At 42.2% G+C, this 15,601-nt stretch overlaps 1 protein-coding gene across 1 annotated transcript in view; it reads left to right on the top strand.

Annotated features, from left to right (window-relative positions):
* Nucleotides 1-807: 807 nt before the first annotated feature.
* PLEKHG7 (pleckstrin homology and RhoGEF domain containing G7) overlaps nt 808-15,601 on the top strand; it is a 32,246-nt gene continuing 17,452 nt past the window's right edge. Inside the window, exons 1-7 of the mRNA XM_069773395.1 lie at nt 808-1,512; nt 2,688-2,710; nt 8,028-8,155; nt 9,513-9,553; nt 11,466-11,561; nt 12,866-13,015; nt 14,975-15,070. Coding sequence (XP_069629496.1) covers nt 808-1,512; nt 2,688-2,710; nt 8,028-8,155; nt 9,513-9,553; nt 11,466-11,561; nt 12,866-13,015; nt 14,975-15,070 — 1,239 coding nt within the window. The remainder of the gene's footprint in view (nt 1,513-2,687; nt 2,711-8,027; nt 8,156-9,512; nt 9,554-11,465; nt 11,562-12,865; nt 13,016-14,974; nt 15,071-15,601) is intronic.

Raw genomic sequence — 15,601 nt, 5'->3', positions numbered from 1 at the left:
GATTTAAGATTCCTCTCAGCAAACAAAGAAGCTGAATTAAAGAGGTTGAAGTAATAACCTTCAGTTATAACTTGAAATGTCAGTCCAGTTTTAGAGAGACTATTCATCAAAATACCTTAAAATAGTGGTTCATTAATCACAGAACAGATTATTTACTGATCAATCAACAGATAAGTTACTTTGATAAATTGTTGTCTTCATTATTTGATTACAACATATACATAATGTTTACTACAAAATACTTTTCCTGCTGAAAAGAAAAGCAAGAGCGATTAGACTCACCTTACCTAAATGTTAAATTGTATTTGCTTAAGCATTCAGCAAGTAATTAGCATTTGTACATAAAAGATTTTGCAACAAGCAGGAGGCCTGAGAGCTAGTGACTTCATTTTTATCCCACGTACGGCAGTGTCACCATCTCACTTACTGACGGGGGAGTGGCAACAGGAAATTAGGCAGCTGCAGTACCAGATGAGCAGAGTTCCTAATTACACAGTTAGTCTTTACTATCTAATTAGTTCCACTGACTGATGCTGACACTGCTTGCACACTCAAAGTTAGCAGCTGTTTAAACAGCCTGCTGAAATTGGGTCCTGAAACTGTTGAAACCTGCATTTAAGGAGGATTCCAAGCGCAGGCAATTGTTTCTGTACTAGTGCACATATCTACATTTTTTTGTTTAGATTTTTTTTTTGTCCATTTGCATATTTTCCCATATAAAAATTCATACGGCAAGTTTCTAAGAACCTTTTCTGATCACGTTTCCTAGGTACGCACAGCTATAAAACTTCATGCTGCAAATAAAGAATGCAACAACCAAGCTCCGATTATTCTCCAGACCCGGTCAAAGAAACCTACATCAGCGTGGAACTTCTAAACAGGGAAGCTGATCTTCATAAAGAAAATGTTGCTTTGTCTGGAAGCAGCAGTCCAGAAGACGTCTTCGGTTCCTGTGCATCGCAGGCGGTATCGGTTTGCAGGGACACCACCATGCCCCCAGGGGACTGCGTTCAAAGACGAGGTTACACAGAGTCTTCGCTTCTCAACCTTCCCACAGAGGAGTACCTTGGGAGCTACCATGCACCTTTCCAGTTTGACCGGCATGCTCTGGCCAGAATTTCCACTTCCCCAACTTTAAGACGCCTGAGGATGGCCTCTGCCTCACAAGCACTGTCGTTTCAGGACGGCTCTGACGCAGCTCAGCCGGGGAATCAAAAGGAATACACCGGCTCTCTCCACCACATTTGTAAGAGTCCACCTCGGTGCACTACAACGTCCTCATTGTCATTGCCTTCTTGCGTCCATGCAAAATTACTGTCTTCCAAAGCCAAGGCTGAGACAACTATAGCAGACCCAGAGTCTGCTGGCACCAGATCAAAGCTGCCAAGCCAAAAAGATCTTCTCAGCGATGGCAGTCCCAATGAGACGCGCCAAAACTCTTGGAAAGCCAGCTCTGCTACGCTCCCTAGGAGACTCCCCCAGCCCAGCCCTACACCACAGGAGAGTGCCCAGGTAAGAGGAATAGGATGATGCATCTTGCATATTCATGCATTTTCCATCTTGCATATTCAGTTTTGATCTTTCATGGCCCAGCGTATAAACAAAACCACAGTTCTTAACCTGAACTGCAACCTGGTCCATGTCCCTTTGATACAACAGACCAACTTCTACGGTCATCAGGAAGGGAGATTTTTCCTTCCAAATCAGCAAGAGACAACGGTTCCAGCCTTGTCTCTTGGTGACCAGGTTGGGCTAGTCCACTCCTGCACATGGCCACTCTTTCCCACCTCTGTCCATTCACCCCGGTGGGCCAGTATAACTCTTTGTGGGGCTATGAAAAAAACAAGACTAAGTTACCCAGTTCTGGTTTGGGTTTTAGAAGATTATTTTCTTTCCAGGGTCCTTCAGCAGGGTTCTTCCTAAGCCAGGGGAGTTCTCTATTCTGTTTTACTGAATAGCGTTACTAACCCCAACAAAACCAAGAATGAAGTCATTCAAGATGGTTGAGCCAAATTTAAGGTTCCCTACTCCCAGTGGAAGACATCTCATGCCCTTTCTTTATTTCCACTTACCTAGCTCTGCCACTCACTGGCCCCCTCCATTTTTATGCTTACCTCCATAAATAAGCAGGCAATTGTGCAATCTTTTCTGAAAAAAAGAAACGCTGGTCCAGCGAGTACCATCGTCAGTAAAGAGAAATATGCAAGGAAGGAGCTAAGCCTCCATCTTTCTCTCCAGCAAACTACCATTCAGCTGTCCCCCATAACTTCACCCCAAGGAGAAAAGGAGACACACTGCGTACACCAGGTTTGCTACTAGATCTACTCTCAAAGATCTTGTATTACTTGCACAAGCGGTTAAATTCAGACACATGCTCGACTCTGTCCTTACACAAAGCACCGAAGCACCTACACACACACTTCACTGAATGTGGATGGTGTCAAACAGGCGTATAGCTCTTCCCTAACCCGTTAGTTTTGTGCCACAGACCAAAAGCTATTTTTCCCACCCTTCAAATATAAAAAACATTCTGGATATCAAATGAGTTCTCTTTTCTCCACAAGAGTGAAAACAATTAGCCAATACCTCAGTTTATGAAGTACATTTCTCTTAACAAATGAGTACTTTTTTCACAGGATCAGGTTGATTGCTTTCTGACCAAGTAACAATGTCTCACTTTCTTTCAGAAGAGTGGATTTCCTATGCAAAGGTATGCATATATTTGTTCTATCTTATTCAAAGCTCCACTTCTCTACATTTTTAATGAATCCGCTTCACTCCAAGGCAAAACTGAACAGTGACGCGCGTATGTGTAACTCAACTTTAATTTGTAGATTTGTTTTGTGAAATGCCTGTCACCAGCTTGTTAAACTAAGCTTTTTAATGAGATTTTCTTTCAAAGGTGGCCCTCTCCCCAGCACATTTCGCTATATTTCACACAATATTTCAGCTGGACCATCGGAGAGCTCTGCACTAGGAGCTACCTGCCAAAAGGTCTGGCTGTTTGGATTAGCAGTGTCAAGTTTCAGCTTGAAGAATGTGAAACATCTCATAATCTTGAGCGACATTCTTCAAAGCTTTGTGGGAGGGAAAAGGGAGGAAAGAAGCTAGCAGAACAGCTCGACATTGTTCTCACACATGAGCAAAGCAGATCTGGGAGTGCTACTGGATGGGGCGATTGTTAATCCTACAAACAAAGAAGAATACTTGAATTTTATAAGTTAGTGCAGGCAAGATAAGGTGCTGCATACCACAGATCTGTGCAGTGGATTGCATCAAGCTTTTACAAGCAATCATCAGAAAGTAAAAGCTTGATCAGAAATGAGTTTGATTCAGCCATGTTTGTTTCCTTAAGATGTTCAGATGTTTACAGGAGGGAAACAAAGCTTATTTTCTCCCCACACAACAAAGGAGTAGGAGCTATTCCCTCCCTTAATAACCATACCTCTGTCACCGATGGTGCAGTGCTCACTTTACTGAAGATTTCGGGGGGGGATGCAGGTGAGCGAGGTATATTGAAAGGACAAGCACTGGTGAGCAAGTCTTGGTGAAGACAGAAGTAGCCTCACAACAAACAGCAATACACTCTGCTGCGACTCTACCATAACGTGCTTCACTTGTTAAGGCAGTAGACGTCATTAGTTGAGCTCTATCTCCTGTTCTTCCCAACATTTACTCATTTTTCAGGTAAAAGCTCTGCTATAACCTGCAGTTTACAAACAGGTCTGTGTTTCAAGTATGTTTGTATTTAGGACCGGGGGGGTTGGAGCAGGCTGATACAGCCCGAGTCATTACACGATGCAGTTCCCTAGACGAGGCTTAACGGATGTGTGTGTGCATCTGAAATTCCACGTTCACTGTGGAAGCGGCCTCCTAGATTTTCCAAATTGTTGCAATTTCCAACCGACTCTTTAGCATTTTGAATTTACAATGGAGATGGAGAGAGGAGGGGAGGGAGACATCTTTGTGTCTCACTGTGAAGACGGGTGATCTGTACCTATTACAGGAAGAGTCTGCTCTGATCCAACTCAAAACTTAATACGTAAGCATATCTCACTGGCAGGGTGAAGATTTGTGTGATCTGTAGCAAACTTCAGGGGAGAATTTGAAGAATACTGAATGCAAATGGCTAAACAGGAGAACACTGAACACTTAATGTACATACCTTCTCCTGGTGCCACTTGTTTGGCAGCTTCAGAGGGAAGCCACTACATGCCAGCTAGGATACTGGCTCTGGACTTCTATTCAGACACATTTTAAAATCAAGTAATCACACAAGGACCAACGCAGGCTTTGTTCCATAGCTACCAGCAGGAAAGATTGACAGAAGGAGGTTTGGATGATGTATTATGATTTCTAGTTTTTGTCTTGACCAATATTAGAATGTGCAGAAACATAAAACAAAAATCACCAGTTTCTGCTTTAAACTTTTTTGTCAAGTTGAATTTGGTCCAAGGTCTGGGCAAGGACTGTATTCAGCTCCTCCTTTATTCAAACCATCAGTCTAACTCCTTAACAGCTAATCCCTTCTTATCACAGCCAGAGAAAACTGCTGAAACGCCAGATTATTCTCTCCATCTAGAAGCACATCCAAGACTGATTTTATATACCATCCAGGGTAAAAACATACCTTCATCCTTCAGTTTGAATGAACATCTCTTCTCCCCGCTCCTAGGCTGTACTTCAAAAGCCTTTCTTAAAGCAGCAATGCTCATTTTAACCAGCCTTCCCCCACACAGCCCTCAGTCAGGAGTGCCAGTGCATCTCTGTCGGCATGGCAACATGCTGAACTGATGCCGATTAAAAATAATCAGCCAAAATAAATAAACAAAAAGGGCAAGAGGAGCAGCACAGAGAGAGGCGTTTATGGTGGAGACAAGGCGAGATGCTAAAGCCAACGCTGCCGTGGAAGGAAACGTTGATAAAACAAAACCTTTAGCGCACTCTGAGCTCATTTTCTCCTTGCACCGTTCAGCATATCAGAGACTAGGTGGAAAAGTGGATTGCACAATTTCCTAGAGACAACCAGCTAATGAAGAGTCTTCTCCGTAACTGCCAAGGCAGTTCATTTTCAGTGAATTGAGGGAGCTAGGCTCATCTATCTTGAAGTGCTCCTCTTCCTCTTTTAATGTCTCGTATGCCCATAAAGTGTCATGCCAAGTCTTTGAATCAGGGAGTCCAAATGACCTCTCCGACTGGCTTGGGTAACAGACATATCGCCTGGCAGCTATCTCAGTACTGGGACCACCCTATAATGTTGACCTTTGTAACCTCTTCAGTTGCTTTTATTCTCATCTAGCGGGTATTCCTTTAAATAACGTATCTGTTATTAAGTAAGGTGATTTATATAGCTGTCTGTTCCCTAGGACAGCTAGTTAGGCTAAGATTATAGACATATAAAGATACAGAACTCTAAAAAGCCATCAGCTGAAACTCTCCATGCCCTAGAAACAACTATATACACAGGAAATTTATTTTTCCAGACTATGAGCTGCTTCAATGTCTTTAATAATTTTCCATAACTTTGTAATGCAAACCTATGACATTATCTTGTTTCACAAAACAAGCAGATTTAAAGGAGGAATTATTGCAGATGATATCTCCTCAAGCACCGGAGTTCATCTCTAAAGTACAAGCATTTCTTTTACTCCTCTGCCCCAAGTAAGAAAAACAAACAAAAAATTTTAAAAAAGGGCAAAGCTACAGGGTCTGCAGGCATGAAAAGATGCTAAAATATTGCATACAGACTCAAAACTGGTAAATTGCATTACACAGAACTTCAGTAGTTTAATTTCTCCAGTGAAACCAACAAAAGCATCTAATGTATCTAATATGTGTACAGGCATGAGGCCAGATGATTACAGATACCTGTACCTTCATCTTTGAAGCATGATTTAGGCATCTAAGTCATTAATCAGCCCAGGCATGTCACATTGCAGAGGTATATTGTAGATACACATCCAAGTGACCTTGGCATACTCCCACACATCACAGGCTTACATACCTATGTGAAGAGCTTCTTTAGACATATGTGTCTGAAGTTCAAGGCCTTTTTGATCTAGGGAAGTAACACATTTCACTCAGTTACAATGCAACTATGCTCCCCTTTACTAACCTTCATAAGCCACTAACCTCCAACTTCAAAATATATTCTGAAATTGAAGTAGGCTGGATACTTTAAAAATCAATAATACAGTGGCAAAATTTTACTGTGAATCCACCCTGAAACAAACCTGAATTTCCTAGTACAGGAGTGACAACTTTAAGAATTATCCTTGTGTTATACTGCAGTATTTGGCTTGTATAAGAACCCAGCTGCCCAAGAGATTGCATCATGGAATCACTAGAGGTTTCAGAAGCATCTTAATACAATCGTTACTAGCACCTAAATTTTGCGCTGGGTAGCACCCAGTGCACCTCATCAAGAAGCGGTCTCCCTTGCACTGGTGTGGGCTTGCACACAACCAAGAAACAGACCCCTTCCATGGAAGCTCCCAAACCATGTGTTAGGCTCAATTTCAGAAATTCATTGTAAATCCCTAAAGTTAAACAAACAGATCCTATGTTCTCCATTCAGTAAGACTATCAGAAAAGGAAAAGCTTTTAGAGAACTTGCACATTGTAAACTCCTCAACACATAGTTTTCAAGCCTAATATGTCCATGTTTAAGTCCCAGACCTGGCCCTTCTGATAGCCTACAGCCTCTCTGTTGTTCGGAGCAGTCTTTCCTTTCATCTATACAATTCAATTGGCTTTGCCAAGGCAATTGCAAGCAATGTCACTGTCAGATCACAACAAAAAGCATAATCTCCATGTCCTACTATACATAGCAAATCCCAGTTCTCCACCTCAGAGCTCATCTGCCAGTTGCTAAGTTGTCAAGTGACTATTCATGCGCTTAAGGGGAAAAATATACCTGCTAGGTTTCACGTTGGTTGTTGGCAAATGGCTAGATAGTCACAGTAAGGTACCTGCCTAGGCAAAAAAAGCAGTATTATAGTTAACTGACCAAAAACACCATACACAATAAATGGTGACTGAAAAAGAGAATTTTTATATCTGTACACACGCTTTGTGCCTCCTCCCTCAGCCACTTAATTGCTGACCCTTTGAATTCTAATGCACTCTTCATGCATCAGTCAATTGAAGACAGCACAACAGCGGCTGTAGGCACCAGTCACTTTGCAACAGTATACTAACACAATTAATTAGGTATCACTGTGAGTTATTAGCAAAATCCAAAAAGGTTTTTGATGTGTGCCAATAGTTTCTGTATTTGAATGCAAGGAGCCTCTGGCACAAACACACTGTTGGGTACAGAATGTCTGTGTCACTTCACTTGATGGATTTACATCCTGGACAATGCCCTCCGTTAGTAACAACGATAGCTGGAAAGAGCTACTTGTTTTCGATCAGCAAGGCCACTAAGTCATATTATATTCAAAATACAAAATATTTTAATTAGCAGAAAAAACACCAAAAAGATTTAGAAAGAAAATAGCACAAACTAGCCAAAAAATCAAATATTAAAAAAACAAACAAAAAAAAAACCCAAAAAACAAACTGTTTAGCTGTTTCACTAATATGCTGTCTTTTCATGAAATCACCCAAGTTATATGAAGGTTAAAAGTAATGACAACCCACATATCAGTTAGGGACATGGTATTTAACTGCTCCTTTGGACTCCAGTGCCAAAACATAGATTCTGAAATCTCTACTCACTTTTCTCCTAATCTCAGAAGAACCCAGGAATTTCCGATATTTAAATTCTCTAAGTACCTACTAGCTGAGGCAAGCCATGACCATAAGCACCTTGATCTCAGCAACGATGTGGAGTTGGAAAGATAGTTAGATATTTGCTGTTGATCCCTGGAATTTTCTACTCACTGTTCCTTTAACGCATCACGTCATAGCCGCTGTGATTTGGTTTTTTTAGCTCATTTCCTCCTGTATCAGCAAGGAGCACTTCAGAAGTTCCCTCCGCAGCCGCGAGCGATGACGTGTGTTGTTGTTGTTGCGTCTCACAGGTCGGCCGAGCGCAGGCGTAGCTCCGTGGTAGTGAGTCTGCCGGGACTCGAGGTGTTCCCCGGAGACCTCCTGGTGTCAGACAGTGCCACGGACCACCTGCCCACCGCGGCCCTCCTGCTAAGCGCAGGTCAGACACAGGGTGGGATTCGCTCGCCTGAGCCCAGCAAAAGCCGCGACTAAAGCGCGCGCGCACGTGGGATGGGGAGGGAGGATCGGTGCAACGACGGCGACGAGTCAAAGTGACTGCATCGCTAATTTTTAGCTGCCCTCGATTTATTTTTTTTGGCGCGCATTTTATTGTTGAATGCAAAATGTAGGAGGTAGATGAGGGGGGTAGGACACGGATCAGGTCCTTCCTCCACAGGCTAGGAGCAACCAGAGCCCAGGCCAGGTTCTCCATCTGCAAGCAGTTTAGTTACAAATTCCTACCCGCACAGCTTCAAGCAGAGGGAAGACAGTGGCCCATGTCACCCTTTCCAGTAGTGCTCCAATCTCAAGGGTAGCAGACCCAACTCATGCCTAGAGGTTGCTCACAAGACCGTCCAACACTGAAATGTCGACCTGCAAGCAATTTCCACAAATACCTATTGTGGAATATAGTATAGCGTGCAGTGTGATTGCCAGAGACCAGAAGAGGCTGGTGACCAGAGATCAACATTTTCTCAAAAAAAAAAAAAAAAAAAAAAAAAAAAAAAAAAAAAAAAAAAGAAAAAGTAAGTCAAGGTCACAACCACCAGTTTCATGAAAGCAAACAAGCCAGGCAGCCCCAGAAAGAATGACCAAGGCCTTCAAAATCCAAAAGGAGAAAGTTTGGACTGTGATTCCCAGTCACACATAGGCCTGAAGGTAGGTGCCACATATAGACATCTCTTTCAAATTTCTCGCTGAACAAACACAGGCTTTCCTCACATCTCACCAGTGCATTCCTACATCCCGATCCCCAGCTTTCCCTGTGCCTCACTAAGGACCACAAATTACAGCCTGCACCACTGTGCCAGCCCCACGACAGAGCTGAGGCTTAGGGTTTGTAGGATTGTTTATTCGCAGGAGTTTTAAGTACCAGCATAACTCCAAGATATCACTAAAGAGCAGACATAGCCTAATTCTTGTCAAAACAATAAATACCTTCAAGAATTGGCTTGAGGTATGATGTGTTTTCCCATGTAAGGAACTGGCAATCACACACTGATCATCTGCAGCAAGTGGGAGTGTTTAGCATCATCCAAGATCCCATCACAGATAGACATAACTCTTGCTGGGAGGAACCCAAGAGGCTTAATGGGTTTTAAGCCTGGTGCACAAACTGCCTAAACACAAGTATTAAATCTGAGCCAAGTAGAGTATATCAGGCTTCATCTAAAAAAAAAAACCCAAAAAAACAACCAAACAAACAAACCCAAAAAACCCCACCCCAACATATAAATAACAGTTTTATTTTTAGCTATTTGTTCCTTTACTGATAATGCATTTGTTTTACCCATTAGAGTCCAAAAAGCCAAGGTGGCCATTTGCCAAAAGAGGAGTTGTGAGTATTTCACCATGGTTGGTTTTTTTTTCCTTGCCCTGACCTTGCCTTCTCCCACAACTAACCTGGGTAAACAGCGTTTCTTTACTTTACTGCCCTTGGAGAAAGGCAGCCAGCAGGTGAGTTGAACTCAGAGGTCTCAGCCCACCCTGGGACTGCTTGGACATTAATTTCCAACAAAGGTAGGACGGGTCCGGCGCAGCCACCAGCGCTGCTGCACGGGATGCGCGTGAGAACCAGAGTCAGCACCGCATCCCCGCGGGTGGTGGGAGGGCAGAGAGGGACGGGCAACACAGAAAATCTCATTCGAGGTGTTCAGGGGTGGCAGCGGGTCCAGTGCGGCTCCCCGGGCTAAGAGAGCACAAGGTGGGTAAGTCAGTCACGGAAAATACAGCGTATCCTGTATTTTCTGCATGCCAACCTGGACCTCGGTGCCTTAGGGCTCTGGAGGATCTGCCTAACTCCCACTCACATGGAAGGGATCTAGGCTTTACCTATCAAAGTAGCTTTTTAGACACTTTCTTAGGCCTTTCCTGTCCTCATAGGCACCCTCACACTCGCCAGTAAAAGCATACACACCGACACACTTCAGTTAATTTCCTTCTCTAACACATTTCCTTGTCTTCTCCAGTTATGAAGATTTTCACTTACTATCGTATCTGAATTTCCTTTCTGAGTGTTGTTCATCATTCAGAAAATCATTTGCAAGTGTCTTGATAACTTTGCACCCAAAACATGTAATTGTGAGCAGTCACTTCCTAATATTCTCTACATTTTATCTTCTAAATTTCGACTATCAAAGTTTGTGCAAGTGAAACCAATGCAAGTACTCAGATCAGCACGTACAAGAGATCCCACTTCATCTGACAGCATTTCTATAGCATTTGCATGAGCATGGCCTAAAATTGAGAATTTTTAAATTCAGCAAAATATTTGAAATTTGCAATAAAATGCATTTGATATTTAGCCAAAAGTAATTTCTGAAACTATTAAAAACTATAAAATTTAATTTACAAAGATTTATTTGCTGGTCCATTGGTTAAGTCTGTGTATATATAATTGCATTACTGTTTCTGCTCCATTTCAAGCTATCTTTCAAAATTGAGACTTGAGCTTAAACTCTGAATTTCAAATATTATAATCAAATGCATATTTTAAAATTGGCTTAAGTTCAGTGCCTAAAGTTCAGACAACAAAAATCCATGAAGTATGAGTATACTGTTCCAGAGAGCAGATAAAACTTAGGCAAATACCTTATAAGTCTATGCTCACACCACTGAATTAGAGTTCATAAATATTGGTTAAACTTTTTACATGGCACTGTCGGCCTGAAAAACAAAGCCAAACCAAAAGCAATTGTTTTTATTTCATGATCCCTCACACAGACAAACTCCTTCTGCTCTTTAAGCTTTCTAAAAGCTCTTTTTATAGACCCTGCTCTGCAGCTGAGCAAAGGAGTTTCTTCAATACGTAGCTCAAATAGAAAATTAAAAATAAACAAACACACATACAAGCTTTGTATACCTATGGCAGGAGGATGATTTCAACTACGAGTTCGTTGTCCCCTACTTCTGACAGGGCTGAGGGAAGCAAAATATTTTATTTGTTGTGTCTTCCGAGGGTAGCCCATTGTCTGTTGCCATACCAAAGATTTGCCCTGCCAAAGACTTCTGTGTTACATAAATAAAATCTTACGCACCCACACCTAAGCCACCTCCACACCCCACCCATAGCTACAAATAAACCTGCCATCACTGCCTCATCTCTGTGTAGGAGAGCTGAAAATATAAGGAAATCACTCAGCTAAGGGCAAACTCCTTACAGATCAGAGCAAGGTTACCGAGCTGGGTAAACTTCTTAATGGTCTTTAAAACATTGTATGAATCAGGTGGCGTTTTTTGTCATTCAACAGGGTAAAGACAAACAGAAGCAAGCATCTGATCTGGAAAACTGTCTTTCAACCATTAAGATCATAGACTGCAGCACATATGAATTTTTCTGCTTTAAGGTATCAAAATACTCAGTATACTGTACCAAGGATACTTAAAAATGGGGATTAAAACGTTGTGTTCGAGTTACCATTTTTCACTACATTAATCTGGATATGAGACGTTTCTGCAAAATTAACGCGTAAGCATAAGGTATATTTTTGTTGTTTGAAATGGAGGGGTGAAGGGGGAAACTGTGAGTGTCGTAGAAGGCTACCAAGGGCCCTCACAACCACCTGGATTTTGCCAGGTATCCAGACTGCCCTAGATCAGGGAGGAACCACCTTCAGAAGGCACCAGGACAACCCTCTCAGCGGTGCCTGCAGATCTGGGGAAAGAAATTACGGAATCGCAGAGATGCCAAACGGGGCACGGTCACCCCCACTGCCGCCTTAGGGGTGCGTTCAGGGGCAGCCACGGAGAGGTCGGTGCCAGCACCAAGGTTCAGCTGCAGAAACGTCACCAAAGCTTGTCTGCGAGTTAAACAAGGCTCCTGGCCTTCGGAGAACCCTAGCCATAGAAACACCAAGCTTGGGCAACCGGGGTGATAGTCACATAACCCACACCCAACACCGTCCCCCCTCCAAAGCAACCCTTATGCTTTCACAGCAGGCTGTTACATGCAGTTCCCCATAGACTTGTTTAAGTTGGATGTTAGAAAACGTTTCTTTACTGAAAGGGTTGTCAGCCATTGGAACAGACTGCCCAGGGAAGCGGCGGAGTCACCATCCCTGGAGGGCGTTCAAAAAATGTGTAGATGTGGCACTTCAGGACATGGTTCAGTGGGAATGGGGGTGTTGCGTTGATGGTTGGACTCAATCTTAAAGGTCTTTTCCAACCTAAACAATTCTATGATAAATGATATGTGAACACCTGACTTTGGAGCAGGTCAGTAAGGTGATAGTGGCCACCTTAGGGCTAAACAAAACAATATCCAAGTACCTATGAAGACCTAGTCCTTTGGTAACTTGATTTTGCCATCTGGAAAATAGGAAGCTATCATCCATCCTTACTTTCCAACAGCATGACAGATTAAATTCCTTAGCATTTGCAAGCTGTCCACCATTTTTTGATACAGCATCCTACAAACATAGACTATCATACTGTGTTACTTCCAAATTCAGTGTGTTTATATTATAAATATTTTGGAGGAAAATGACAGGGGTTTTAATCTTTTTAAAGGAATCTTTAAGCTTTCAGACGAAGCAGCACTAATACTGGCAGTCAGGCTCTTTACATGGGCAAATAGATCATAGATTCTTTTCATAAGGTCTGAAGTAGTTGATGCAACAGTCAGTGGTTTTCTTTCTTCTTCAATCAATAGAGTAAATCTTGGCATGAATTTATAAAAGAGCAACAGACTGAGCAGAAAGATGTCGACAGCCGGTTAGAAGTGAAAAAAGAAGCAGCAGTGTGGGAACTTTTCACAAGTGAATGCACTTACTTTCTGGATCATTTGCTGGTTCTCAAGATGGTAACTTCAGATTTTGCATCTCAAAAATAATGAAACATTATTTGCCCTGCTGTCAGCACAGCAGACATAAAGCCACCTGTAACCTCTCATGGGGTGTCTATGGGGGAACGACTTAAGTGCTTGGGGTTTTTTCCCCATCTTGCCTGCTCATCCTGTTTCTACAGTTCCCTTTGGTTTTTATCTTCTCAATAGCATCTCTTCTTCTGGACATCACTTTGTAGTGCTTTGCAAACACCATCTGATTGCAGAGCCTTCCAGTGTTTTCAGCCGATATGCCACTATTCCTCTCACTAACGCAGAACTGAAGCCACTCTCCAGTTGACGATACTAGGACTATACTGGATATTTCTTTACCACTAGTCTGTAACATTATACTCTTCATTTAACTTCATATAGAGCTCTAGTTAGATTATCCTGACTAGAGCATGAAAAACTCGGAATTCAGCAGACCTGTAGTTCTAATATTACAAGAAAACAAACTAAAAAGCTCCTCTCCCCAAAACTCCAAATTGCCCCCATCACGGTGAATTTTAAGAGCTCTGAAATATGGACAAGAATATTACACGCTGTTACAAGAATAGCTGCACTATTTATATTCATCACACATCAAAAGTTAGTGTATCCATTTAAAAGGGTGGAAGCTTCCATAAATATCTTCCTATCATTTTTCTCTTATTCTGCACAGACAATTTCTGTTTTCTTACTAGTCAAAGGAAAAAAATGAGTGAAAGATTTTCCATGTTGCTGAAAATTAGCCTAGGCAGCACGAGAAGTACTGCAAATTAAAGGGAGTAAGTAGAGGAGCGGGTGGATTCCTCCTTGGTGGGGCAGAACAGGAAAGGAGAAGAAAAGCGATGACAGAATCAAGTATCGGCCCAAGGCAGGATGGAAGCCACCTTCCTTCTACACACTTTGTTCAGAGATCCGAGAAGATTAAAAACAGGTGAAGCCTGGGAAGGATGAGGATAGCAGGAGACATGGAGCCCCAGTGGCGAGTCTGATGTAGGACCCCACAGACAAACCTCACCCAGCCCTGCACGACCCATGAATGATGAACTATTCGGGCCACGCCAGCTTCCCAAACTCTCCTGCCAAAGAACGAACCCATTGAATTTGTGTAGCCAGTTTTACAGATACCCGCTACTCTAAGTACTTCCCAGTATAGAAATATTCCACCGATTTTAATGAATCTCCACAGGGAGCTTTAAGACCACCATAAATCCCCTTTAAGCTCTCAGGTCAACTGTTCGTGGCAGCTGAAGAGTTACATAAGGCTAAGCAAACACTCTCACCAGCTCTTCAGTCTTAGCACCTGGGTGATGGGTTTTTTCATTAATGCTTTTCACAGAGACACAAAAAAAGTCTACTCAGTAATCTACATTTTTAAGCCTTTTTCAGATTTAGATGAGATTCAGCATAGCTCCCAGATCACCATCAGAGCTTAAATAATATAAAATCTTAAACAGTCAATAAATACCCATGCAGTTTTCACTCAATACAGGTTAATAAAACAATCCAAAGAGATGAAAACCTTCCTGAGTCCTTTCCTTAACACTATTCCAACTTCCCCCCCCCCCCTAGTAAATCTAAGCAACTTAAATAGCAGCAGATGCATGGGGTGGGTAGAAAAGCATTTAGAAAGGTCATAGAAATCTGTGACTATGACTCTGACATTATGAGTTCCTTCACATGGATCTGCAGGGGGCTCGGTTGCCCCTCTTCTGGCAAAGAACACAGCAGGGACACAGCTGCCCCTGTGGCAGCCGCAGGGACACCCCAGAGACATCACTCATACCCTCCTCATCGCACAAATCCCAGTATTTATCCTTCAGGCAGGTCAGGAAAAGTTTCAAATGATCATTTCATGAGAATTACAGTGCAAACATGTTCTTATCAGGAAAAAAAAAATATGGAATTGGCATAAATAGTAAATAACATGGATTTGTTTTGTTTTTGAAGATATTTATGAACACTCTAAAATACCTGCAGTGTAATGAATTTCTCTTGGATGTGGATTTGTGGAGACTTTTTGCAAACTTAGAGGAGTTAAACAAGGTGAGTAAAAAAATAAAAGTCTTCCTGAGATCAGAAATCAACTAGCCCAACAAAAGGAAATGAGAAACCATCCATAAAACTTCTATTCAGATTCAATACTCACATTTGGATCTTAGCTCAAATAATTAGTCTTTCCTGCATTTCTATTTGATATATCAGTGGGGGTCAAATCTCACCAGTGCAAATTATTCTCATGTGCCTCCAGCAAAAGATAAAGAGGCATTGGAACACAGAGGAGAGCTCGTTTGGCAGTTGTTTCTGAAGTAAACACGAGTTTGAGACTAATTCTCATAAGCAGCATCCTTTTAAAAGGATTTGTGAAGATAAACTCCAACTGCACAACCCTTACAGCAAAACAGTACAAATGGCAATAGAACTACGATAACAAGTTTCCTTTCACAAATAGATGGGCACAAAGACTTTGCTATCTACTACACCACTCCAGTAGAGCAAGTTAAAATAAAATTATGACCACCCCTCTCCGGCTGGAGTTTTGCTCCGTGCAGGTACCAGAATATCTCCCACACAGAC

Source organism: Haliaeetus albicilla, chromosome 28 (genome assembly GCF_947461875.1).
Source record: "Haliaeetus albicilla chromosome 28, bHalAlb1.1, whole genome shotgun sequence".
Lineage (NCBI taxonomy): Eukaryota > Metazoa > Chordata > Aves > Accipitriformes > Accipitridae > Haliaeetus > Haliaeetus albicilla.
This window is presented reverse-complemented; position numbering and strand designations above follow the sequence as displayed.